Source organism: Phaethon aethereus, assembly GCF_964289735.1.
Source record: "Phaethon aethereus genome assembly, chromosome: 2".
Taxonomy (NCBI): Eukaryota; Metazoa; Chordata; class Aves; order Phaethontiformes; family Phaethontidae; genus Phaethon; species Phaethon aethereus.
This window is the reverse complement of record NC_138582.1, coordinates 148,996,748-149,024,002: the sequence shown is the minus strand read 5'-3', so window position 1 is coordinate 149,024,002 and position 27,255 is coordinate 148,996,748. Positions and strand designations below refer to the sequence as shown.

General features: G+C 37.8%; 1 protein-coding gene across 2 annotated transcripts in view; it reads right to left on the bottom strand.

Annotated features, from left to right (window-relative positions):
- The window catches only part of LOC309417136 (macrophage mannose receptor 1-like), a gene marked incomplete at both ends in the record, with an annotated part of 63,163 nt that overhangs the window by 15,818 nt on the left and 20,090 nt on the right, over positions 1-27,255 (bottom strand). For both annotated transcript variants that reach the window (XM_082014581.1, XM_082014582.1), the window contains 15 exons: positions 711-825; positions 1,546-1,688; positions 2,201-2,301; positions 4,242-4,309; positions 5,431-5,594; positions 5,716-5,757; positions 7,324-7,468; positions 8,396-8,483; positions 9,695-9,819; positions 10,297-10,496; positions 12,064-12,212; positions 13,500-13,615; positions 13,977-14,090; positions 20,407-20,564; positions 25,205-25,387. In XM_082014581.1, coding sequence (XP_081870707.1) covers positions 711-825; positions 1,546-1,688; positions 2,201-2,301; positions 4,242-4,309; positions 5,431-5,594; positions 5,716-5,757; positions 7,324-7,468; positions 8,396-8,483; positions 9,695-9,819; positions 10,297-10,496; positions 12,064-12,212; positions 13,500-13,615; positions 13,977-14,090; positions 20,407-20,564; positions 25,205-25,387 — 1,911 coding nt within the window. The remainder of the gene's footprint in view (positions 1-710; positions 826-1,545; positions 1,689-2,200; positions 2,302-4,241; positions 4,310-5,430; positions 5,595-5,715; positions 5,758-7,323; positions 7,469-8,395; positions 8,484-9,694; positions 9,820-10,296; positions 10,497-12,063; positions 12,213-13,499; positions 13,616-13,976; positions 14,091-20,406; positions 20,565-25,204; positions 25,388-27,255) is intronic.

Below are 27,255 nucleotides of genomic sequence, written 5' to 3'. Positions count from 1 at the left end.
ACTTGTTTTACAATGGCCGACTTTTCAGTATGCTCTTTTGATTTCACAAACAGTATGTGTTGTCCAACATCTGGTTCTCATCACTGCAGTATAAAAGAGTTTTTTTAAAAAGAGGGTGTTATTAACATCTATCAAAATCTTCCCCAGTTTTAATTTGAATGTGTGTCATGTTTATTCAAGCATAAGGTAATTTCCCTCTGCTCATGTCCCCCAGTCAGGGATGCAGCTCTTATGTTCATTAAAAAAAAATCCTCTAGTTAAAAGAATGGTACATCTATGTGGTGAGTTGTAGGTTGGTGTAGGAGCAGTCAAACCTCTGTCCCAAGCTGCCCACAGACAGAAAGTTCTGATCCTAAAGGTGTTCTGCTTCAGTTAATAGGAAAGCCACGCAGCAAGTTAATGTCACCTAGTGAAACTACATCATTTGTAGAATGGAACTTGCTGGGTCCAGCTGGCACCATGTGTTAGCAGAAAAAGCACTAGTTTGGCTGCCAGGACAATATACATATGTGTGGGTATACACATATATACGTGTGTGTACACACACACACACACACACACGCGCCAACACTAACAAATTGTAAGTTTTGGAACAAAAAATCACATGTGCAATCATATTTGAATCCTGTCCATATTCACATAAATACAACAAACAACCTGTAAAGATTAAATATCATCTCATCTAGTTGCTACAAAACTATACACAGTACCTTGCACTTGTTCATTAGGGATAGTGGCCAGGTTTCCTCCTAAATTCATGCAAGCTGTTCGTGCAGCATGCCAAGTGACACGTTCATCTTCTGTAGATCCAAATATTTTGTAACACTAAAACATGAACAAATTCTCTATTATCTTTACTTCAATATCCCTCACAGATTGAAAACCACTGCTTTAAGGAAAGCAGGATGGAGAAAAGGCAGTAAAATAATGCATTTATCTGAAAAAAACACATTCACCTTAAAACAAGCTTTCTGGGCTGGGCCTTGTTCTATATAAAATTAAAAGACTCAAGAAAGGGTTTTGCTCAACAAGACACATACTAGTTTTGAACTAAAATACCTGAAAATAAACAAAACCTGACTTTTTACAGACAGTCAGCTAACATTGGTAAGTTACTAATGACTGATATTATTTTGCTTGTTTATTTATTTGACTCTACATAGCATACCACATTAGTAAAGTTAAGGAAGACAAAATGCATTCAGTACTGAAAAAACATTATGGTTTGGTTAAAAGACATCAATACTTCAGGAGCTCTGTCTAAACTCTTTAGGAAGAGCGTATCAAAAGAGAGTGATGACTAAGAGAATGACTTTCAACAGCAATTGAGTATGTTCATCTGCCACTTCATTAGAAGCATCAAAAAGGCACCTTTCCTGCAAAACAGTGGGCGGGCAAACAAGAAAAGCATGCAGGTGTCAACCATCTCTCTGCAAAAAATAATAATATTTTACGCTAATAAGAATAAATATTATTAAATAATTCCCTTGTTTTCTATTTAATGCTTTGCCAAATAATCAACAGGCACTGCATTTGTTATGGTACCTTATTATGAAAGGAAAGCCAAGTTGGATGACATCCTCTTGGAGTTGAAAATGTTGTTGGAGGAACAGTTGAATTAATGGAACTGTTGTGCCTTTCACATATGTAGGGATTTGGATAACCACAGTTTATATCATTCCAAAATCCTGAATATAAGATAAATGGGGAACCACATGACACCACATCCAGAGCTGGTTAAATGGAAATCAGTTTCACTCATTCTTACACAAAGTGCTTTTAGTTGAAAGATAAGTCCCTATCCTCAAAGTCTTTCAGTTTATTATCATTCTATATCAGCATCTAGGATAAATATGTCACTTTATACACACTGTAATTACAGAATGTTAAAAGCTGTGTAGAACCAGGTACTAGAAATAGCAATTTTATAGTGGCACATAAGGCCAATTTTAATAAAAAATATAAAACAGCTGTATACAAATCACAACAACAGACCTCTATCAGAGCTTCTGCATGCTAGGCTTAAGGTAAACACAAGAGCACAAAACTATCACACCTTGAAAATAATACTATGGTCTACTTCTGTAACATTTTGCAAAAAAGCAAAAAAAAGGGAGGAAGGGGTGCCTCTCAGAAGAAAAAAAAGGTGTGACACGAACACACAAATAATGAAATTCAGGAACAAACATACAAAACTCACCTAAATTCTTATACATAACCACACAGTTTTCATCATTATTTGCAAAGTTAGGTTCATGTGGTGCCCATGCCAAATAATTCACTGGAGTGCCATCCATCCAGCTTAAGAAAAACAATTCAACAAAATACTTCTTTAACATACAAATAGAATTGCTTCCATGTTACAAAAAGGAATTTTGCAATACCTTTAATATAGCCATTCATAGTTCATGGTGCATGAGGTTTTTTGACCAATTCGCCTCTTTGCTAATTGCACTAAACTTACTCTCTGCGCAAAGACGTAGGTGTATGTGTTGAAGCTGGGTTTACTCTGCATTTAAGCAATATGCTGACACTTTTGCAACTGATAGGATAATACTCAAAATAACAGTTCAGGCTAGTGTAAAAGCTAGATATCATTTTAGCATGAGAGCCCAGATGCTCTTCATTTCCCCCCAAGTCATACATTCCCTGTGCCTATTACATAGATCAGAGATTTTATTCGTAACACTGGTAAAATGCTTGGTCTTTCCCCCATGCAAGGGAAAGGGCATCACAAACCACCTACAAGGAAATTCCTGTGACAATGTGTCTTACCATAAGGTAAAATACAAACATTGAAAAAGTTGTACATCCATGTAGATTAAATCATAACCAGGCAACCAAACACTTATTAGGAGACATATTCCCTTTGGACTGCAAGTGACAAAGGTGCCCATATTCGCCCTTCAGACACATACACAAGGTACTTCACTTAAAAGCATATTCACCTTAGGGTCCCTACCAAAACAATGGAATGGCAGAGACACCTCATTTTCAGAAGGTGATCTGGCTCACCTAACATCCTAATTATCCTCTGGAGGTTCCTCATTGTCACTGTGGACTATAAGGAGAACAAAGAATTACTAGGCATCTATCCAGGCACTTCAAAACCCAGACTGAACTGAATCCAGGCCTAAATTAACATCACATGTCAAAATCAATATGGTGCTGCATACTGACATTCAGAAGGCTTGCAGAAAACCTCACAGTGCACCTGAAGTTATATAATGGCTTATGTCTTTGTTCAACAAAAACAAAGTAAGTTGCATTCTTCCCTTTATTAAAGTCTGTTCCCAACAGTTACGGACAGAGAAAAAGAATGTTTTTACCTACCAAAAATTTTACATATTTTGAGTTGGGGCATCTCTTTATATTTTCAATTTAAATCGTGGAATAAAGGAGACGTGAATTCCCAAATAAAAATTCAAAATACATTTGAATTTTTCTGCTAGATTTAGGTGAATTCTACTTAGGGAACATGCAATATTTCTCCTGGATAATCTGGAGCTAAATTAACATGGAATTAAACCACATGACAATACAATTGTGTTTAAATTAAGACTCAAAACTAGGTATGTCCTTTGAAAATACATGCCCTACTGAGTTAACTTGTTTGGTCCCACAGACTACAAGCAGTAAAGTTGATCTTTCCAAATCTAATAGACCTGATGTAAACTTACAAAAACTAAGTTAATGCTTTTATATTGTTAACGAGTAAGTCAAGTTTTAGGGTTTATGGATCTACTCTAGCTTCCAGTGGTGTTAAGGAGAAACTCCATTTACTTGAAAAGGAGCTGGTCTTCTACAAAGAAAGAATTTCACCAGTATCAACAGGAAATACTTTCTAAAATTTCCTTATATTAGCTATATTTTAGTGGAGTATGGACAAGGCAGACAACAGGTGAGAGCAAAATTCAAATCAAGCTTTTTTCTTGCTATAACCAAATATAGAATAACAGTAGTAGTAATAGGGTGAGAATGCCTAACAACAGAAATGGGATTTTAAAAAAGGGGATTAAATATAATGGCACATTGTGGTATATTTACTATAGAATACGTCTTTACAACCTTCATAATCAAAAAACACTAAGCATGAAAATCCCACAGAATTCAGAGGAAAAACATTCTCATTTGCTTTGACAGGCCACAATTTCATTCAAGCACTTCATTATTATTGCTCCGCTCGGTAGATTTCTTTATTTTAAAGCACGATGCAAGCTCAGTGGTTCTAGTTAGCCTACCTTGTCCGTTGGTCAACACTAAGTTGTAAACCAATGAAATATGAATCCTCTTTGCCATTTTTCAAGATCTAGAATGTAAAGGTTAAAATTGTATAAATGTCCTCTTTTTATCATAGAAATCTATTATGTTAATAATGAGTAATTATATGTCTGACTGACAGAGGATATGAACTGCTACATTCTCTAGCTACCACATTTAAGTTAAAGCAGCTCACAGCTGACAGTCCACAGTCAAACTTCACCATCGGCCAAAAGGTGTGGTCACTATATTAACACTTCTCACAGTCTTACTTGAAAGTCACTGAAATCAGCGCCTCTTGCACAGTCTCTGCAGTGGACATAATCTGCAAAGGACAAGCCTTCCTACAATTTGGATATAAATTCATATAGGCCCTTGTGTCGTCTCACTGCCACTCTTCAGCCAGTTTAGGAAAGTTTTATGTAGTTCAGATCTGATTTTTAAGCACATTACTGATTAAAAGATCTTGACCTCAAGACAGTATAAACAGACAACCAACCCCAGCCACCTAGGAAATACCATTTAAAAGCTCTTTCTCATGGCATAATCCATGCCTCAAGTTGTTCTTCCTGTATAATTCTATTCTCTCCACAAGAAGAAGGAGGCAAAGGCACTAACTTGAGGACCAAAAAGAGGCTGCTAGGTAGACTACATTCCAGATACACTGACAAAATCAAAAGCCAATGTTCTGAGTGTTACATGTAAGCCACTATCTGTTTTGATCCCCTACCTAAGATATCTTGAGTTTATCTGTTGATAAACTTTACTTTCAGTTAACTCACCCACCTTACAGTATCATAGTTCACAAGTATAATACTTCTTGCTAAAACCAAGCCACAGATCAATTAAAAGAATTAAGATTTACCTTAGCACATTACCAGTTGCAGATAGATATAGTGTAACTGCCACATTGAATAAGAAATACAGATAATGATCTGTTTAATGCTTACTGTACTTATTTCCATACAAAATACCAGACCAAAATTGCCCTTGTCTCAGCTATGAAACAACCTAAAAAAACACTTGAGTTTGTTCTTCATATTAATCTGGCTTAATGCTACTGTTCCACTATCAGAAAACTTGTGGGGAGAACACCAGGGTGAAAGGGATTTGTGCCCATGCTCACTTGTTCTGGATGACTTATTCCATAGTATTAATGATTTTTCTTACATATCGCCAGAGGAACTTTCTTTCACTTTCACTCTCAATGACGGCAAGGTCTCCAAAGTTCCTTTTGCAGAACTCCCGACCTTTTTCCATAGGAACAGTCTCCGTGCTGAAATAATATTGTTTGTCTTCATGTATAATCCATCCATCCTCAGTAGCCTTGTATTCTGTAAGATAAATGGTAAGCTAACTATATTGTTCCTGAGATAAAAGACATTCTCATTAGTAAAATTTTAAAAATGCTTTTAAACATACACACACATAAATAGTACTAGCAATTGCACTTACTGGGTGCAGGAGATTCTGTTGGTTCAGGCTTCACATTTGCTCCTGTAAGAAAAAAATATTTATCATGATTGTACACTTTCTGCTGTAAGAGAAAATACTTACTGTGACTGATAGGCATGTTTTTTCTATTGACAATGAATTTTACAGTTAGCGATGGATTTAACACCAGAAACTAGAAGGAAGTAAATACCCTAACTCTCTTATTTTTGGTACACTAGTCAATTTTAAATACATATTCTTGTTCCCTGAGGCTATTCCTTATGTGCAAGGTATTATAAAATACCTTGAAATTTAGCTGAATTAAGTAATTATTTTTGGTATTCACTAGATGCAGAAAACCTTATGTCCCAAAGCATTAACTCTATTAAGGCACTCCTGTATCTCCCTCTCCCTCCTCTCCCCAGGTCACTTATATGTAAAATCTGGCTTAAACCACAGGCAGCAGGAATGCAGGCTGGGTTATCTTCTTCCGGGGTGCCCTAGCTACTACAGAGTGAGGTTCGTTCCATCTTTCTCCGGTTGAGAAGAACTTCTACCTGGATCTTAAAAAGTTCCCTAGATAAAATCGCACTGGAAAAGATCCTAAAAAATTAACTGGTCCTTTCTGAAAAGAAGACATCAGACATCAGACTAAAGAATTCCCTCCTCCATTCCCAGGAGATGTAATCCTGGATGATATTTTAGCATCTCAGGAAAACAATTTCTAATACAGGAGGTCTCTGTCTTTATAGGCTTACCAATTTATTTTGTGGTAAAAGACAATCTCACAGATACCGGCATTTAATAAGAAATTATCTTCCTATATGTAGGCTATATATATATTTTACCAATATAAAGCGGACCTGGTACTTTATTGTCAATAATCTAATGCAGCATCTTTATTTTGCCCCCCCTAACTCCCAATGTAAGAATGTAGTAAAATGTTTAAATGAGCACTTTCTAAAATACTCAAACTTAGACAGATGCACTGCTTGTGGAAATCAAGATTTCCCTGAATTATAAATTTTGTCTTGATGTCTACAGAAAATAAAAAGCATCCAAATTCAGATCTCAAGAGAATTTAGCAAGAAACCAACAAGTGAATATAAAACTCAAAGTAAAATAAAGTGTCTCGAAACGAGGCTCCATCTTGCAACTACAGATTCAATTAGCTGACAAAACAGTACCTGAGCCAAGTAAAGGAGGGAGCTTTCACACATAAAAATTCAAGTATGTGAACTGATTTGCAAACTATTTTCTAATAACTTGAAACTCAAAGAAAAAAAAAAATCCAAAATAGGATTACTTAAAGAAGGCATGAACTTCTCTAAATGAAAAGTCAAAAGTGGATGTGAATATTCAAAGTAACATTTCCTATTTTTCAAGTATCACATTTCCCTTCCTGAAATCATAGAGAAAGATCATTGAGAAGTCCCAGCAGGGCACCAAAGACTCCGTATCTTTAAATGTATCAAAGACATGGAAATCCTTACACCACTTTGATATTTCACATTCCACAGGGAACCTTTCTGAAAAAAACAGGTTTTGAATTTTTTTATTTCTTGAAGTTAATAAAAAATCAACCGAGAATCTTTTCATATTATACTAATACATAGGAATAAGTGATACCTTTTCTTATCTGGCAAATCCATCCATATAGATAATCACAGTGCCTGTCATTCCAAAGCATGCTGGAATCACCACTGATCTCTGCACAAAGTTCAATTCCTTGATAATTATTGGGTTCTCCAAACCCCCAATTTTCATACCTCACCTATGACAGAAAAGGTTTTGTCAAGATTCTGTTATATAGAAAGAAAATAATGGAGAGAGGGAGGAGACAGCATCAAACCAGACCTACAACTTGCTCCTAGTGTCATTTTAAAAAACTTAGAGGAAACCAGACTGTCCCTGTGCAAATGCTGACAATTCAAACTTTTTTCCAGATTGTAACTGGACTGCAGCTTAGATAACAGTTGTTTCTGATCACACTTGGAATAATATTGACATTTCTTGTAGGACCTAAATTCTGTAAAATTAATGTAATAAGAATGATGGGGCATGCTACATGTTGATACCAAATTAAGTAAATATCCTCTATGAGTAAAATAGTAGGACATTATTGAGACACAACAAAAATGTGGTGTTCTTCTCAGAAAAATATTACTGCTATTCTAATTCTCCTGTATAAATTCCAATTTCAGTTTTCTGTATGGTAAAATTCCATCAATATATTTTGACCAACCTTGTGTGAAATACACCCGCATCTCCAAAACCGCTTTTGTTTCCACAGTTTTATATTTTAGTCTAAAGTACAGTCAATTCACATTGGCATAAAACAACTGCCTTCAGCTCTATGGAATGTAGGCCATTTCAGATAAAGATGTAAGTAGCAAAGAAGAGAATTTCTAAATATATGATTATTTTTCTCAAAAAATCTTTGCATTTATAAGAACATCCTTTTAGTGCACATGAATTTAATTTTCTTGTTGATTCAATACACGTTTTCTTATCAAACATCAGTATGCGTTAGCCAAAACAATCAAGCCATGAAATTGCTATTCATAAGCTTTCCTAAAGACAGCATCATACAGTAAAGGGTTATGATCAAGCATAAAAATACACAGAAACACATACACCACACACACTTGAGAAGCACAGGGAATGCAAAATAACAGCTGTGGAAAATTAAATTACTCACTGGAGATCCATCGCTCCAAACAAAGCCATCATCAGGATTCAAGTAATATAAGCCCATCCAGAAATGCTGGTGGTAATAGCCACTGTTCCTAAAAAAAAAAAAGAAAAAAACCCCAACAAACAGAAAAAAAAAAAAGTAATAAATGTCCCATTTATAAGAATTTTAAACATAAACCCAAAAGTAATAGGAGCATTACAGTATTTTTACTAACCTATCGTTCACAACAGTTAATAAGCTTTTCTAAAAATAATCCTTAAAGCTGTTAGAAACAGTAACAACCAGGGTGGAAATTAATTAACATGCAACCACTTCTAGCTGTTATCACCATACATTAACTAAGACAGATTGAAATACTGACCAAGAAATGTCCAGATCCAGTCCAAATCCTGAAAATATGGTGGCTTAATACTTTTGGATAATGGTTCAATAGCTACTATTGCTCTATTTATCAATCCTCCATTTTCTCTGTAAAGGCACTTACTGTTTCCAAACATATAGTTAATCGCTGCAGTTGAATCACCTTTAAAAAATAGCACCTTAAACTAATTCTTGTCTGCAAGCAGACAGACTTTACTGATTTATCTGAATTTACTGAGTCAATTTGTGGTAATGCAGCATCTGAGATTTCTTCCTTACTATAAGTATGTGGCTGGGATTCTAGTATGGTTGTAGCATTTTGCAGTGCTGACATGTTTTAATTTTGCTTCCTAGTTAGACAAGGATGTACAAGTTCATTGAGCCCAGTCAATTCAGATCATATGGCAAGTGTTACATTTTTAAGAGTATTTGATCTCAATCAGAAATGAAATCACACCTGCTTTTTACATTTCAGGGACTTACCAACCTTATGTATATTCCCTGTGTAGGAAAAAATCAATCTGCAGTTGCTTCTGCTTTCTGATTAGTTCATAAAAGTGACAATCAATCAACATATTGATCAGATTTGTATCATGACTGTTATCTTTATTTGTACACTTGCTTATGTGAAAAAACTGGCATCTGTGGTAATTTTATAACATCCACAAAACCACAGTAAATATTTTTACATCAGATGATACTTGCCTCAAGTAGGTGTCTTGCCAATCTCATTTTAACATTAGCTTCTGGGGTGATTGCCACTAGTCATACAACTCCTACTATTTGATCAGCTCTGCTGTTTTGCTATGTGTGTGATACAGATACAGATAAGGAATCCAGACTGGCTTATACTGAAGTAAAAATATACACCTAAAATTAAATGCTTCAGAAAGATCAAAAGGCTAATTACATTGACTGGATTACCACGCTACAGATACTCACGCAATGGAACGCCATATCACATACTGTTCTTCTTTACCATTAATGGAGGCCAGATCTCCTCCTATAGCTCGACAAAACTCTTGAGATTCAAGCCATGTTTTCTTTTGCTCTCCTCTTGAAAAAGGCTAAAGAGAGCATTTTGCAATCAGACAGAATAGACCATATAGACCACATGATCAAGAAACATCAGCCACTCAAAAGCAATTCATTTACAATTAACTTGTTCTGTGGATATTACAGAAACTTTAAATATAGCGTTTATAAGTGTTCATCTCTGTGAAATACAGGTTTAGTATGAGTGTCTTTAAGGCAAGTTAGCAAACTGCATTGCTGACAGGAGTATCTGCTGCAAGACAACAACTAGGAGAGAGGCACTTTTAATCTTAAAAGAATGGGAAATTAGGATCAGAAGATCAGACCTGAAAATCAGACTTTAACAGAATAAACAAAACCATGAGCATTTCAATAGAAGTGAACAAGACCTCTACATAATAATCTGTAAATAAGCTTATGAAACGGTAATAAATATGTATACCAATTTTTATTGCATATATGTGCAGCAAATGGAAACTACTTTAATGCAAAATAAGCAACATACTTACTTTGAAACAGAAGCTAATACGACTATTTGAGTCCCAACCTTCTGGACACTGGGGAATTGGAGTTGTTGTAGGAACAGGTGGAAGTGTCACTCCCTCTGCCCACACTTTGCATAGGAACTTTGCCTTTTCTTCACATTTCACTACATCCCATAATCCACCTGCAATTCCAGTCCTCATGGCAACGCAGCCCGGCTTTCTTCCTGGTTGTAAACAGGAATGCACAAAAGCAGTATTTAGGGGATCATAAGAATTGAGAAAACTTCATATTCTATTCTGACAGAAATTAAGTCTTTGTACAGAGTCAAAAATGTTTCTAACATTAGAGTGGGTCCAGAGGAGGGCCACAAAAATCATCAGAAGGCTGGAACACCTCTCCTAAGAAGAAAGGCTGCAGGAGTAGGCTTGCTCAACCTGGAGAAGAAAAGGCTGCAGGGAGACCTTATCACAGCCATTCAATAATGGGGGCTTTTAAGGAAGATGGAGAAAGACTTTTTACCAGGGCTGGTAGTGACAGGCCAAGGTGCAACATTTCAATTCTAAGATGAAAAAGAGTAGGTTTAGATTGGACGGAAGAGAGAAATTTTTACTGTGAGGGTGGTGAGACACTGGAACAGGTTGCCCACAGAAGTTGTGGGTGCCTCATCAGTGGGAAAGTTCAAGGTCAGGTTGAATGGGGCTTTGAGCAATCTGATCTAGTGCAAGATGTCCCTACCCATGGCAGGGGGTAGGGACAAAATGATCTTTAAATGTCCCTTCCAACCCAAACCATTCTGTGATTCTATGATTCTAATTCATGAAAAAAAAAAAAAAGGAAAAAAAGTGTGTTTCATCCACACCTGAGATACTGAATTGTGCCTCACATCAAATCACCTCCAGTGGCTGACTCTAGCAACATCATAATTTGCTATCCAACAAATTCTCCTCTAAAACTGAAGATGTGATTAGAACTTGTTTCTCAAATTTGTCTAATTTGACTATGATTTTCAAAAATGAACTTGCTATATGTAGTCCTAGTATTGGCTTCATGGTCTACATAGCCTTACCACTCCACCTGACACATTGAAATCAGCATTTAGGCACTGAAATTAAAGAGAATCAGAGGACCTCCCGAAAGGCAAATGCATTGCACCAGAACCTTGAAGGCTCACATCCTCTTTCTGATGTGATCATGTCAAAAATAAAATCACCTCCCACCCCCATAATTTTATTAGAACAGAAAAAAATGGCAATGTTTTCATCAACAAAACTTAGTACATAACGAAATCACAATTAACCTAGCAGAGATATTAACTAAAAAAGATTAAACACAAATATTCCCTTGGCCCTCTTGTCCCTCCCTTCAATCCCATTTTCTCTAGGACTAGAGATGCTTCATGCATGCTTTTACCTCGCACAACTCAGAACATGCAGTGAGAAAGTGTACTATGAGATATGGCTGAACAGGCAGGACTCGCACACAGGATGCAATATGCCTGCAGAGATTGCTTTTCCGGAGTACTACAGACACAGGTTTTCCCAGAAAAGACATAAATCAGAAACTTGATCTCAATTTAAAGTTTCTTCTCAAGCTCATGTTAAAAACTCATTTCAGCAGTAAGCAGAAAGTTAGCAGCAGTATTGCATGCTTGAGAAAGCATCCAGATATATTTGAGAACAAGTAGTCATTATAATATCAAACAAGGGCTAAGGAATGAAGTAAAAAAATTCAAGTAATGATCAATGTATTTTGGGCACTGGACTCATTAAACAATATAGAGCCATACGTACCAGGCATTTCGGAATTCCAGTGTGTAAATAAGACAGATTCACCGTTAGCCCACTTGAACGTTCCCTTTTCTTCTACATCTGAAAGCCCAATCCAAAAATATCTTTCTGTTCTCAGCCCAACCAGGCTAGTCAGATAGGCTTGTTCGTATCTGTTCAAAAGAACACCATCATTAAATTAATACTGTTAAATTTCTTTTTAAAAGTTGTAAAAAGCTGTTATTTTCTCAGAATTACTGCTGTACCTTCTTGAAAGCATAGCTTGGGTGGATTTACTTGAACAAAGCACATAACAAAACATTATATAACAGATACTTTGTAAGCTTCAATACCAGGGTGTTCTGCCTTCCCTTTGGATCTCCAGTAAAGAAAGTGACATAATCACAGATTGACATGAAATTGGTGGAAAAGAAGAAACCTGACAGGACTTATGTGTTATACCACTGTATTTTTTCAGAGTTTCTAGTACTCTTGTATTTTAATGACTTCTTGTTTTAGGCAAATCCAAAACTGGAAAAGGAATCTCAGCATTATTGAAGAAATACACAGAAGTAGAGAAGTTTGGGAAACAAACCTATGTAGACATGACGACTGTCATAGTTCAGTATGGTGTTTAAACAAACAGCTCTTAAGAAATCAAAGCAAATAAAAGAAGTCTCCTCTTAACGAAGTATACTCTGAAGACCATATTAATGTTAAACCATTTTTATGACAGCTGCAGTGCTACATACATTTAGAGGGCTACCATTCATGACAGATAGAGTTTTCACACTAGACGTATCTATTTAAATTTTATAGAAATAAGTAAGAGAAAGTGTAAAATATCAAGTCAATTACAAGCAAAATAAGCTTTCTTTCTTAACCCTAACTTTCATTTTCCCAGTATTCCACATTCAATAATGTACACCAGTTCTTCAGAAGTTTAGCACACACTGAACCCTGGCTGAACTGTGATGCATTTTCAGGTACCAAGAACTTCTATTATAATTTTGGTTTGTACTTAATTTCTTTAAAAGTAGCTCAATCCTAAGACCAGATAGGTGAAAATAATATGCTCTTGCTTATTTGAACTACCTTTTCAAAAGAATTCAGAGCCATATCTCCTTATTTAATCATCAAAATGGGATTCTGCATCCCTCACTCAAGTAAAACTCATCCTCCAGCCACTACAATTAAGGAAACAAAAAACATAATTCTATTTTTTCCTTGACATAACCATCTACATCAATACTGATTTCACAGCCATTACCTATTTTTACTATAAACTGAATTCCTGTATTTGAATATACATGCAAAGACTTTGAGAAGTTCTGTATCTACTGATAGCTGTCCTCTCATGCAAGATTTTTGTCCAGATCAGGGTCTTTATTTTGATATTCAGATGATGCTAGATGTTAAATCCTCATGTGATCCCCCCATAAATGTTGTCTTTTACATACCTGTCTTCAATAGTTGCTAAAAAGGCCTGATGCCTTTCACAGGTTTGATTTGCTTGAGAAAATGATACAAATGTATTTCCAATGAAGTAACAATAAAAACCATGTCTTTTCCAACCCTGTCAAAATAAGCATTAAGTGATCACATATGTTGCAGCTTTTCTAAACTTCTTAAAAAAAAAAAAAAAACAAAAAACCAAAACTGATTTATACCACTGTAGGCTAACTGTCAGACAAAGGAACAACTGAACTGAAAAAGCCAGACTGGAAACAGGTGGGATCAAACTTTTAAAAATTTTGTTTTACAAAACAATTTTTCACATATAATTACCTATCTCATCTGCCATAAAAAGGCCAACTGTTCTGAGGATGACAAAACAGAACCCATTTTTCCTGCTTTATCTGTCACCTAGGTGGCATTTTCTCCTCTTAATAATTCCCAGCAGCCTATTCAGATCAGACAGCTTTTTCTTCACTTACTCTCTGGCAGCCCATCTCAATAGTTTCCTCTTCTGTAGGAGCTTCTGACATGGGTTTCCTTTTACAGATGTAGCCAATTTTCTTTTCACAAGAATGGTCTGCCCAAAATCCATCCTGAACATAAGAACAGAACATCACAGTCAAGTGGGATTTAGTCTTCAAAAAAGGTGCTTTATGTTTTTAAGTATTTAATTCTTTTTTGCTAGCTTTAAAAGAAGTAAAACCTACATCTAAGTTCAGTACTTAATTCCAACCTCATTACAACCTCACTTCTACTGGGGCTGATTCACCATTGACTTACACCTTCCTTGGTGTTTTACCCTTCTGAAAAGTGAACCCTTTCAGGTGACAGCAATACACCATCTTTACAAAGACTGATTTACTGATTTAATAAGCATGCAGGAGGAAAGGGAGATGTCTTCTCTCCCTGCAGAAATCCAGTCACAACAGAAAAAAATCAGAAGACTACATTCCTTAGTTAATACTTTTATAAAACTTTGAAGATGCAAAAAGTTCTTTTTCAAAGTTAGAATTAACAGTGTTACTCCTCATACTACAGATTCTCAGAAGAAACAATGACTTTCAGTGGGAGCTGTACTTAAAGCAAGGAACCTCACACCATGGTCCTGCTATATTTTACATACATTTTGGTTCAACAGATGAACTAAGGTATTGGGAGAGGAAGAGAAACCCCTGTGCAAAGCACTCTCTTGCCTGTGCCTTAAAGACTCCACTTCTGTAAAAGCAAAATCATAGCAGTTGGTGGCAATTTCTTTCTTTTTTCTTCCCCTGTTTTTTTTTTTCCTTCCCTCTCCCCACAAACGTAAAATAATGATCATGGTAATACACAATCCCTTGTGCCACAATATGCAAAGTCCTCAAGAACCTCAACAAACACCACTTCCAGCAAACACTCTCCCAAAGCTCAACACTACCGCCTACAGCAATGAAGAACCCTAGGATGTTCAGCTGGTGCTTGTATCTTCTCTGTCCTGTGCTGACCACAACGGAAGTCCATTGGTGGCTGTCTCATCATCTCCTACCATTTCTTTCTCAGTCTCACTGGGCTGGTAGGCATTTCAGATAACCACCTAAAATTCTGACCTTCTCAGCCTGGAAGAAATCATCACAACTTTCACAACCTTTAGACCTCTTCAACACGGGAAAACTTACTCTGAAGCTTTGGCTCTCTAGTTGCAGGAAGATCCTTTGCTCTCTTCCCTTAACTGTGTCTTCTGGGAAATTCATGCAGTAATTTCTAGGGACTTCTTACCATGTCTTATCAGCTGCCTTTTGCAAATATCCCTCTGTTCTCCTACTTCCTCATTAACTAAACCCAAACACTTCCTTTAAAAAGAAGGTGGTTTCATAGACAGAGGCAGGTTTTGTTCCATAAAAATAAACGATGGATTCAGAGTACTTCAGCCAAGGAGTGAACAACCCAAAATAACCAGCAATGAAACCATATGTGTACTTAAGTAGACAAACCTCAACAAAAACCAGGGAAAGTCAACTTATAATTATACTTTGTTTGGTCAGTTGATGGCTGATCCCAAGAGATACTGGCCTAGTGCAACTTCCATGGACTCTGAAGTTACTTTTCCTACTAAGGTAAACTATTTAATAGATAGGTATTTTGAAAGAGTTCAGAAGAACACACAATAAAATTAGCTTTCCGCACAAAAGCCACATATATGAAAAGTCTGTATATAGCTAAAATGTGTTGTGTTTTTTTAATCTGTAACTCTCACAACAGAAATTACTGACTTTTGAACCCAAGGGAAAACCTGGTCTGATGGCAAGCATCAAGCCCTGAAAATTTATCCTTGAAAGAAACATTTCCAGTCTGACTTACTAATTGGTATAGAAAGCAAAAGAGTCTTCCCATCAAAAAGAATAGTAGAAAAACTAAAGCATAGCATATATCAACAGCTACCCTTTCAAAATAGTAAACTGGAAAAATGGTAGCTTCTTTACAGCTTATCAAATTTGTATCACATTAATTTGCATTACTGTCCAAAAGGTACAGAGTTAAATTAAAATAAAAATTAAAAACAATGTACTGAAGGAGGAATTCAAATAAAACTGCACCTATGACCACCAAATTCAATGAAAGATAGACAAAAATCATAAAACAATGAACAAGCATGTTATAAACAGAAGTCCTTTTTGATGGCATTGTTGCATGCCTTGCTAATTCATTTCTAACTTTCCATTAGTGGCCTGAGGGCAGCAATAGACCCAAATGGCCCCCAGCGTTCTTCACTCGGAGCCTCCACCCACCTGCCTGCCCACGGGCTCCACTTAAGTTCAGACCTGGGCCTTCAATCCCTGTCCATGCTGTAAAAGAAGTACTTCTCTCAAGCTCCAGCAATGTCTGTACCTGGCTATGGGCCTTGTTGATCTAGACCTGGGACCTTTGGACTGTCTTCCTGGCTTGATCTTGGACTTGCCTTGTCAGTATGGTCTCGCCTAGCAACCACTGGATTGTGTCTGACCCTGGTTACGCTCTCCAGACCTGAACCTGACTCAGCTACTTGGCTTTACCTTGGACCCGCCTCATCATCCCAGATGTGGGCTCCAGTCTGCCCCCAGCTGCCTGCCCCACCTGCCCTGCTCCCTCACTGGGGACAGTGGGAGAGGCTCTGGCTACACAGGCTCTGGCCCGGCAGGCTGGGCTATTATGCTTGGCTGGTGGCTCCTCACCTATTATGAAAGAGCTGATCTGCGGCTACGTATATGAGCAGCAGAGAGACCAGCCTCATAAAGCAGCAGGTATGGAACACTTTTGTAACAGTTCACACTCTCCGAGAACCAAAGAAATACTTAGTTGGAAGACCTCTAAGCATCCTCTATTTCAATTCCTCACAGTGAGAGAGGAAGTAATTTATTTCAAATATCCCTGCTGGCTTCCAGCTAACCTGCTCTTAACAACACAAAAAACCCCACCCTAAGTAGCTCGTTCTGTTTTTTACTAAATAAACAATTGGAAGAATTGATTGCAACCTCTGTATACTTGAAGACTTTTGCTCTCTTTCAGATTTCTTTTTCACAAATCAAAATCCCCTTTATTTCTTCAGCCAAAACCTACATCATGCTTTCCGTATTGCTTTTGAGCTCTGATACAAGTGAAAGGATAACAGCTCTTCTAAACCAGCAGAATGGAACAGCAGGCTGCTACTTTTATTTATAGCTGCAGCCATAAATATATCTATCTATTGCTGTTGGAATTAAAAGGTCCTCTGGCGTTTAGATACAAGTCTCACAATACATATACAGACTCCAAGATCCTTCTGTACTGACATTGTGTTAGGTGAAGGAAGAGAAGGCTTGGTCTACCAGAGGATGGAGTCTTCTGCTTCCTCCCTTCCCGAAGTCAAGGCCCAGCAGCCTGAACCAGTATTTTCAGCTGGTTCTTGACCATAGTATTAAGCATGACAGCCTGCCATCAGAAACTCTACTTCTGAGCAACAATAATGGGTTATCTGGCTGCACTCAGTGCTGCCACTTTTAGCATAGCACATAGGACATGACAAGTGAGTCCAAATCTTAACGCTTTGAGACCCTGGCCATTAATTTAAATTAAAATTTCCTTTTAATACCCAAACAAATGTTAGCTTGCTTGTATAATCTTAGGTCATCTTCTGTCAACAGATCTGACTAGACACATACAAGCAATCACACGCCACTGCATATGTCTGTAACTATTCTTCCCTCCTTGTAACTGAGCTGCTTGTATGTTCCAACAGTTCAGTCTGTGCATACATGTCAAGACTTTAATGACCATACAAGGCGAGGGTGAGGACATAAATAGGAATGACTCCTATTTTGCCATCCATTTCCTTATCCAGTAGGTTTCATGAATGGCCACATGGAATGGGGGAAAAACATCAGGCAAACCAACAGTAGTTCTTTCAGGGCTTGGCACTGCAGAGTGGCATGAATTTACTCCAGACTATGCTCTTCCTGCCCTGTACCAGAGGATACTGATAGGACTAGTTGCAACCTCTCCCTGCCTTGCCTTTCTCCCAAAGTCTTACGGAAGTAACAAGATGTGTCTTTCCTCTAATCTTGTAACACAAACTGAGGTAGCTGTCTCTTCCCTAGAGAAATGCAACAGGTGCTCAAATTCAAACTATCACAAGAAGTGATTTGCTAAGTTTGCACAAAATTAGAATCTAGTGGATCTCAGCCTCTGTACACAGAGATTTTTAACCTGAATCCAAGTTCCCTGAAATTCTACAACACTTGTAGAGCAATCTTAGTACTCTCAGTACTTTTTTTAAAGTACCAGCCAAATTATTAAATTATTGTTAGCCTCTAACCTCCTCTAATACTTCCTGCACCAACACTTCCATGTAAAATACCACAAAACCCCAAAGTTCACACCAACAGATGAGGGTAGCTAAAGGGCACAGGATGGCAGATGAGACAAAACCTCAACTATGTGTTCCTTGCAACTCACCACGCACATGCACAAAGGCCAGCCACCTTGCAAACCTCTTGTTCTTGAGAAAGTTCTCCAGCCTTGACCAGTATAAAAGTCCTTGAAGCAACTGCCATTTACAACCTCAACTAACTGACCCTCACATTTGAGCATTCAGCTTCCTTCCACTGTCTGACCCTATAATTCTGTTAGGCAAAGCATCTACTACATCCTCAACCAGCACTGGCATAGCCACTGCACAGACAATGGAGCACAAACACCCTCACACCCTTAAAAAACTGTTCAATTACCATAATGCACCATGGCCTGGTTGCCATGGAAGAAATATACATTTACACTCTTCTCACCAGAACATGTCCACTAATACAGTGGAGAGGAATTTTAATAGATTATAATCTTCGCCATACTTCTGACCAGTGCAAAATTCTTCACTAAAATACACATCAAATTCTAACCTTCCAGACACATCTGACTACACATGAAGTTCCTTCTCCCTGATAAGTTCATACAGCAATGAAACTGTAGATCTGAACTTTGGCCTGGCCAGAGAACACCTCCACAAACACACATAGCTCTGCTCAATTTTGGAAAAATAATATGCTATATTCTCCACAGGCTTGCTTCTTCCATGGATATTACTGCAGTTCTGCTCTCCCAAGAATGCTGTTCTAGTTCTCTTTCTCATTCCTTCTTGGAACTGATAATGTGGTCTCTATTTCTTCTAGTGCTTCACCTGCTTACTCCTCTATGTCCCCTACAGCTTCTTCCTACTGCAGAGCTGGTTCAGCCCTTTCCCTCTGCACTCAGTCTCAATTTCTGAACTTGAGTGTTTGTGCACCAGAATGATGAACCAGCTGCATGTATACATGCCACTGTTGCTGTTGATGATGGCACCTACGTGAAGCAAGTTAGAAAACTAGGCCTACTGGGGCTTGAGTGCAGGCTTGCCCTATGAGGTAAGCTCTGTATAGTGTTCAGGTCAATTGGGGAAAAAATTTTAATTTTGCAAAATAAGAAAATGTCTTTGGTATGGGTAAATACTTCTTTTCCTCCTGGTAAAACAGGTAGACCCTGAAGGAGGTGGTAAGTCCATGCTCATTGCAAGAGGGGGTTGGACTAGATGAAGGTCCCTTCCAACCCAAACTAATCTACGATTCTATTCTATGATTCTAAGTTCAGTATTTTTAATTATCACAAAGGTGAAAAAATACCATTTTGCAACATCACACTGACTGACTTTTATACCAGGTATTATCTCAGTTCTTGTAGTACACCCAGGTCATCAATCATTGCCATATTCCAAAAGGCAGCCTTTTCAAAGCAGCCTTTTAACTGTAGGTATACAGTCACTCTGTAAAAGCTTCCACTAGTGTCATTGCTAACTACTTTTTGCCATTGCTAACTACTTTTTGCCATTGCTAACTACTTTAGCAATGTGCAGTGCAGATACAAGCATAACATCTAATCTACCTAGACCCGAGTTTTATAACTTTGCCTAGAAGAAGAAAATGAAGATTTCTATTTTCTTCTAAAGATAGTATTTCTCCCTAACGTTAAAAATTGCTACTGCGATTCTTTAAGGTAGGTGTATATCCCATATTCAGTTGAAGCAGAAAAAATCCAAACATACCCAAAATGTCCTTGTAGCTTCCTGAAGAAAAGCATTTATATGTTAGTGTGCTTCAAAGTGTAATTGAAAGGTTCTTAAAAAAAGCCCACATGCACAAACTGAAATCCAGAAATATGGACCTTGGGGGACTTTCAAGGAAAGCCATCGCTTGCCTGCTTCTCTGAGAAGACAACAAAAACAACTTTCTAGCAACCTTGAACAGGGATCCTTCCTCAGAAAAGTAACACCTATAAGACTCTAAAATAGGCTGCTTCATACAGTAATATGCCCTACTTTTGTGCTCTTGCATAGAAAAAAGCCCAAATAATAAATGAAATTATAAGATAATTAAGTCAATAGTTACATGACTTTACCTTTCCCTTCATAACAACACAGTCCTCTTGCCTGTTGTTTGCATGAGTGGGTTCTCCACGAAGCCACTTGGTGTAGGTGACAGGTGTTCCATCGCTCCATTCAAAATACATCTGAACCTTGAGGTCATTCAACCCAATCCACAGCTCATCAGTTGGCTCTAAAACATATGATTAACAAGGTTAATAACAGTCCTTTTATATGATATGAACTTTATATTCATGGAACAGAAAATAATTTATTCTCAGGAAGTTTAAAAGGTGGTCACAGGAAATGAAGGCTCCCTGTTTCATAAGGAGGGCAGACCGTTCCTCATATGATGACTCCAGTCATCAGGAAAGGTCACTCACTGTAGTGGCAATACAAAAAGAGTGACAGCCAAAATACTCTGTTGAATTATGCTGCAGCACAACTAGGTTCATTCTTTTTTTCCAGCACAGAACTCTTGTAACAAGATATGAATAAACATCTAAATAAAATGCTATGTCACCCTTTCCTCCTTCCTCTACTATAGTGAAGAAAGAAGTGCCCTCTTTTCTAATGCTTAGATACCCAGTGTTGTCTTTTAGAGCTGACAACCAGAATACTTGCAAGTTTTCCCATTACATGTGTTCCTATACTTTATTTCATTTCAGAGAAAATGAAATTCATGTAGCTGTTGGACTTTTTTCAGTTTACAGTTAATGGAGTTAACTGCTGGTTTTTGTTTGGAAGGAAAGTGCAGGACTGACAAAGGATGTTACTTTACAGCAGCTGTTCCTTAGAGGTTTATTTGTCTGTGCTTAAAATCCTCCACTCTAACACACTGCTACTATAATGTTCAGACCTAGCTTTGCTCTGAATAAACTATTTCAATAAGGAGGATTAAAAATTTGGGCATTTATAATCAGTCTGAGCTCCATCATCATCAAAGGGTATTTCTCTCTAGAACTGATTTTATGACTTTGTTCAGTGCAATTGGCAATTTTAAAATTATTATTTAATTATAGTCTGTCATCCAGCCTATATTAAAGGCAGCAGGTGTTTCCTTTTGTCCACTATGACCTAGATCACACTGACCAACTACAAGCACAGTCCTTTCCTTAGATAGCAGTCTTTCCAGAGTATGAACTACTTGGTTGCTAGAACTAACCCATAATGAGCATTTTTCACAAATGATAGGGAGACTACTTTTCAACAATTTTTTTCAACGCTTATGACTTTGCATTTCTACAATCCATGTACAGCACTGAGAGGTTTTCCCTGTTCAGATTGTTATCATAGTTTTTGCCTTCTTCTGTAAGTCTTCCTTTATCCAGACTGATAAGTCAACCTGATGGTGAAATCACCCATAGAAATTAAAAATGGGACTGTGAGTCCACCCAAAAAGACATTAGCTGCAGGAGTGGGTCTCTCAATGGAACTGGAACTGTTTCTTTTCTGTTGCTGCTGTCACTAGCAACAGAAGTGCCTGTAAAAGAGTTAAAATTCATTGTCCCCAAGGCAATCCTTTCTGATTAACACATTTCAGATGGAGGTTTTCCTAGATACCTGCAAAACTTAAAACTATCCTGTGAAACTTCTCCCATCTCCTAGTTACAGGAACATGGAGGCTTCCCATTTTGACTAAACAAGCTGCTGCAAAAATCACCAGCCTGTCACTTTAATGGAGTCAACTCTCTCTCCTTTCTCTTTCCATCTTGTATCTCCCATCTTTATTATACCTAAGTATGATAAGCCCTCATAGCTCATCCATACTGTCCTTACCATCTCTCCCCGAATAAGGGCACAGATTCATAGGACACCAGACTCCATTTTCAAACAGGCACCTTTATGTCTTCTTCCACACTAGTCTTCATGTTCAGAAGTCCCCCAACATCACACCTCAGTACCCTCCTTTAAACTCTTCTCTGCTACCAAAATTGAAACCTGTTCCAATTCCACTGCCCATCATGCTCTCATTCCCTCCTTAGCTACAGCCATCCATGCTCTCTAATTTCTTTTTTGTTTAGTTATCTGTTAAAATCTTTGTGTCTCTGTTTATTGAGCACCTAGCACAGCAGAGCCTCATCCACGGCCAGAGCTCCTACTGTGGTGGGCTCACACCATCGTAATACGAAAAATAAACAGCATTCTTTAACAAAATTATTATATCAAAGTCATCTAAATAAGCCATGCAAATCAGAAATAGCCAAGAGCTATGTCTGGCTCTCTGGAGCCTCTTCCTACATAACATTTTCTCCTCTGAAGAAGAAACGCTGTCACATAGTTTTGCAATCATCTCTAAAGCTGGGTGACTAAATACCAAGGGTTTGGTTTTTTCCCCCAGCCACTTGTAAATAAGCCACTCACTCAGACATGCACTGGACCACGTTTGTGCCATATCACATGTTGGACTTCTGTGTAAACATCCAGAATGCACTTCTTTATTCTTCTTCATGTTCCTCTCTAAAGTTCTCCTTTGTGGGTGTTGCCAACAAAAGCTCGGCTACTATGACAATACTCATCTCATCGTACCCCTTCTTCCTTTGTTTTATCATGGGACTGTGAATTGTTTGGCACAAAGATAGACTTTTTTTTCTTTCACTTATTGCAGCAGAGTTCTGATGCAGACAAGATTTTTTAGGCACTGCAGTACATGGTGTTCTCATCTCAGTGGTGAATAAGGGTAATTTGATACTGCCATAAACTGCCTTAAAAGGCTTCTTTAGTTGTTCCAATTTTACTCCTCTGAAAAGAATGCTTTCAAAAGAGTCTGTTGCAGTGAGTGTGCCATATGTGAGAAGCCTGCTTTCCTTCAGGACTATTGGCCTTTCAGAAACATTCACTTTTACAAAAACAGTGTAGCACAGTCAGTTCAGGGTCTTTGGAGAAGGCATTAAACTATGAAATAATCTACTTCCAAGGAGTGAGGTGTTGTCCTGGTTCCGGACACCACACACCATCTCCCCTGTCCTGAGAGGCTGCTATGATGGATGAAGCCCAAAGTCATGGACTGAATGAACTCCACAGACATTTTAGAGGGATGGCCCATGGACTAAGAGAATGGTATCTGTGTGTATGTATTAAAAGACAGGAAGAGTAATGATGAATAATTGGAATGTATTGAAAAGCATAGGACCTAGGCATGATGTAAATGGTATAAAATAAGGGGTGGATACTGTCCTGGTTTTGACTGCGATGGAGTTGGTGTTTCTTCCCGATAGCTGGTATATTGCTGTGCTTTGGAGTTGGTATGAGAATAATGTTGATAACACACTGAAGTTTTAGTTGTGGCTAAGTAGTTGTAGTGCTTATACTAAGTCAAGGACTTTCCAGATTCCCATGCTCTGCCAGTGAGGAGGTGCACAAGAAGCTGAAAGGGGGCACAGCCAGGACAGCTGCTCCAGACTGGCCAAAGAGATATTCCCTACCACATAACATCATGCCTGGTACATAAACTGGAGTTAGCCAAGGGGTGGGAATCACTGCTTGGGGACAGGCTATCGATCACCGAGTGGTGAGCAATTGCTGCACTGGGCATCACTTGTTCTTGTACATTCCTTTGTCATTATTATTATTATTATCATCATCATCATCACCACTGTTGTTTCCTCCTCTCTTGCTGTCCTATGAAACTGTTTTTATCTCAAACAATGAGTTTTTTCCCGATTTTCTCCCCCATCCTACTGGGGAGGGGTGGGGGAGTGAGCAAGTGGCTGTTGGGTGCTTAATTGCTGGCTGGGGCTAAACCATGACAGTCGAAAAAACAACTGATTTCCTTTAAATCCTAACTTCTTTCAAATGTCATAATGTCTCATCAAGAGGTCCCACCTTGCCTAATAATCTCCTTTGAAAGAGCAGAAGTTTCATGTTGTTCATGAAATAACAACAAACCACTCTTTCAGGAATGTGAGGACAAGCACAAGTTGCCATGGAATTGTCTAGGATACAAAACTAAAGCATATCAGCTATTTTATGATTGCCACTCCAAGACTGCTGTTACACTGCAGCTCAAAGCAGCTTACTGCACTTTCAGTGAAGGATAAACTAACTCACACTTACCTGGCACTAAAAGCACCCATAGGATCAGTTACTGCAAAGAAGCATACGTAGGTGTGAACATGCTCCTCTCATCAAAAAGCAGTAACTGATCCTACATGCAAAGTCAGGTTCATGTAAAGCAATAGAAACCACAAAATTGCCTCAGAGTCAGCATGGCTGCATCTCCCCTAATAAACACACAGCATCTGTAGCCTAACTTGCCTTGCAAAAACTCAAATGTGTGCTCAGAAACCAAGCACCTAAGTAACATATTTAATTTGGGGCACATCTGAATCCATTTACTGGGACAGACAGCTTCCTTTTTCAGAAGAAACACAAGCAGCGTGACTTGAAAAATAAGGACATGTCAGTGCTGGTAATAAAACCCAGATCTTCCCAAACTGTCTTTGACCAACAGACTTAGCCTTCCCCTCATCTATCTTTGCAGACCAATAGTAAAAATCCTTCCAGCTTCTGAAAAGACTGAAAATTGTTTTAATCTGTATAAAAGGAGGTAGAAGCAGACCCTAAGAAACAGGAGTTTGGGGTTGATGCAGTTCACAACATTGACCACAGCTTTTCTGTGACACTACAGTTTGTTTGGTTTTCATGCTCTTATTGCAGGGTTTTTTTCTTCCAAAGATTTTTTAAATTTAAAATTTAACTCCTTCTGCATCCTGTGATCACAACAATTATGTTTTTAACAGTCTCCTCCTTTTATTAATAGGTAAGACATATTCAAAACACTTTTATTTTCTTAGTATAAACATATGCATGTTATTGTAAAAAAATACTCACGGTACCCAAGCTGAGAAATAACAAAGCTGTACTCTTCAACATTATGGATGCTCGCCAGATCCCCATCCTCCTTCCTGCAAAATGTTAAGGCATCCTTCCATATTTTGGGGTCCCTGCGAATTATGTAACAGTGACCAGCATATGACGTCCATTGATCAGGACATCTAATAGGCACGTTAGTCTCTGAAAAGAAAAATTACCATGAAGAGTTTCAGAATTCTATTCTTAACTAAAGACTGAAAATCACATAAGGAGAGATTTAACACACAAATGAATTATCTGTTTTCTTCGTGAAGTACAGCAGAGCTGAAAAATATGTACAGGGATAACAATCTGTATGCATGATTAAAAGTTGAAACTTCCAGATAGTTGTAAAGAACGCTAGAGTTGCAAACAAGTGCTTGCATCTTTTGAAAAGAAAGAATTAAAAATTACCATTAAACACAGTTTTGACTTTTATATGCAAGCATACATACATACTAAAAGATAAGTTTTGCAGAGCTGTGCTTTATCATTTTTCTACACTCATGTCAGCATTTCTCTTCTTCCTCCATGCTGTATAGCTATATGGTAAGAACCTGGGCTTACAAAACATATTTATGAGGGTATTTTTTTTCCCCCCAAACCTTAGGTATTTTATGGATTAGCCCCATTTGCTAGACTAGCAAAGAAAAAAATAACTGGTTCTACAGGATCACAAGAGAACCCAAATAAGAACACTGCTTTTAGGAATCGTTTTGAAAAGCTTCATTGAAAAAAGTGTATTGTCAAAGTAAATTATTTATGCTTAAAACTTGCTTTTAAAAGTTGAACAGAACAGCATCACAGTACTGCCAACAACCACATTGCTGTTCAGCAAACAATTCAGCCTTGTGTGGCTGATGATTAGTAGATACTTAGTGTCACAACACATACTTCCAGCACAGCTATAAACAGTGCTGTTTGCAGACCTGCCTCAAAAAAGTACTAGCGTGTTCTCACAAAGTTTTACCTAAACTGAACTCTCTCACCCTAGGACAAGGGGCTTAGTGCTTGGTCAGAGAACTGGAATAGAGAGAGGTGGAACCCCAGAAAAACAAACTGTACATGGTGGTGTTGGGAGAGAGGACAGAAGTGGCAAATGCTGTTGTAGAAGTTAGTCTGATGCTTCAGACAGCTGCCTGATTTTTCCCATGTCTAGTCTCAGCTCTGAGCATATGCATTTTACACTGCTTTGCTACAACAGTCAAAGAATTGCTTTGAAAAAAACATCTAGGCAAATACGCACCTCTACCACACTTAGTGCACCCTTCTGCAAACTGGAAACACTGAATAGAACAGACATCAGCAGTTCAGACATGGCTGAACAAAGGTATTTATTCCCCAGCAAGTCCATGAGTCTCTTTTTCAGACCAAAGGAGACTGAGACTAATACTGTAAACACTAAAGCAGCTATGGCAGGGTGGGAGAATCTTTTGTTTGTAAATCCAGTAACACCAAGAATTTGTTGCAGGCCACAAAACAAGAAAAGGAGTTGACAGTCTAGTTTCTTTGGTGCAAGTCTTATTGAACGAGATAGCTGGGTATTTCTCAGTAAGACAAAGTCTTCAGTTCTTCATTTCCAGTACTCGGCAAAAATGAACTCTATGCTTCCCTTTTCTCCTTTTAAAGAAAATACATGACAACACAAAGCCATACAATCTATTTTTTCATGCTAATGGAAACAAGTACTCCCTGAACTTCATTTGACTTAAGCAAAAGAAGCAATGCAAATTACACCAAATAAGATGTTACAAAGCAAATCACATTAATGTGTAAAAAATACTATCCCACCAAATGTCAAGCTGATGAATTTACTGTAGAATAGATCAAGATGCAGAAATGAAGTTTGTAAGCATAGAACGGTTATTCCTCAAATAGAGAGCAAATACTTTTGTAAACTATAAGCTTGGCTTCCTGAAGTCTGAAGATCTCACAGTGATTGACTTGGGTGTCTAACAGGGTGAAAGCACTAGCTGAAGTTTGTCTCATAATTCAGGCATTCAGATTTCTCTCTCACACACTCATCCTAT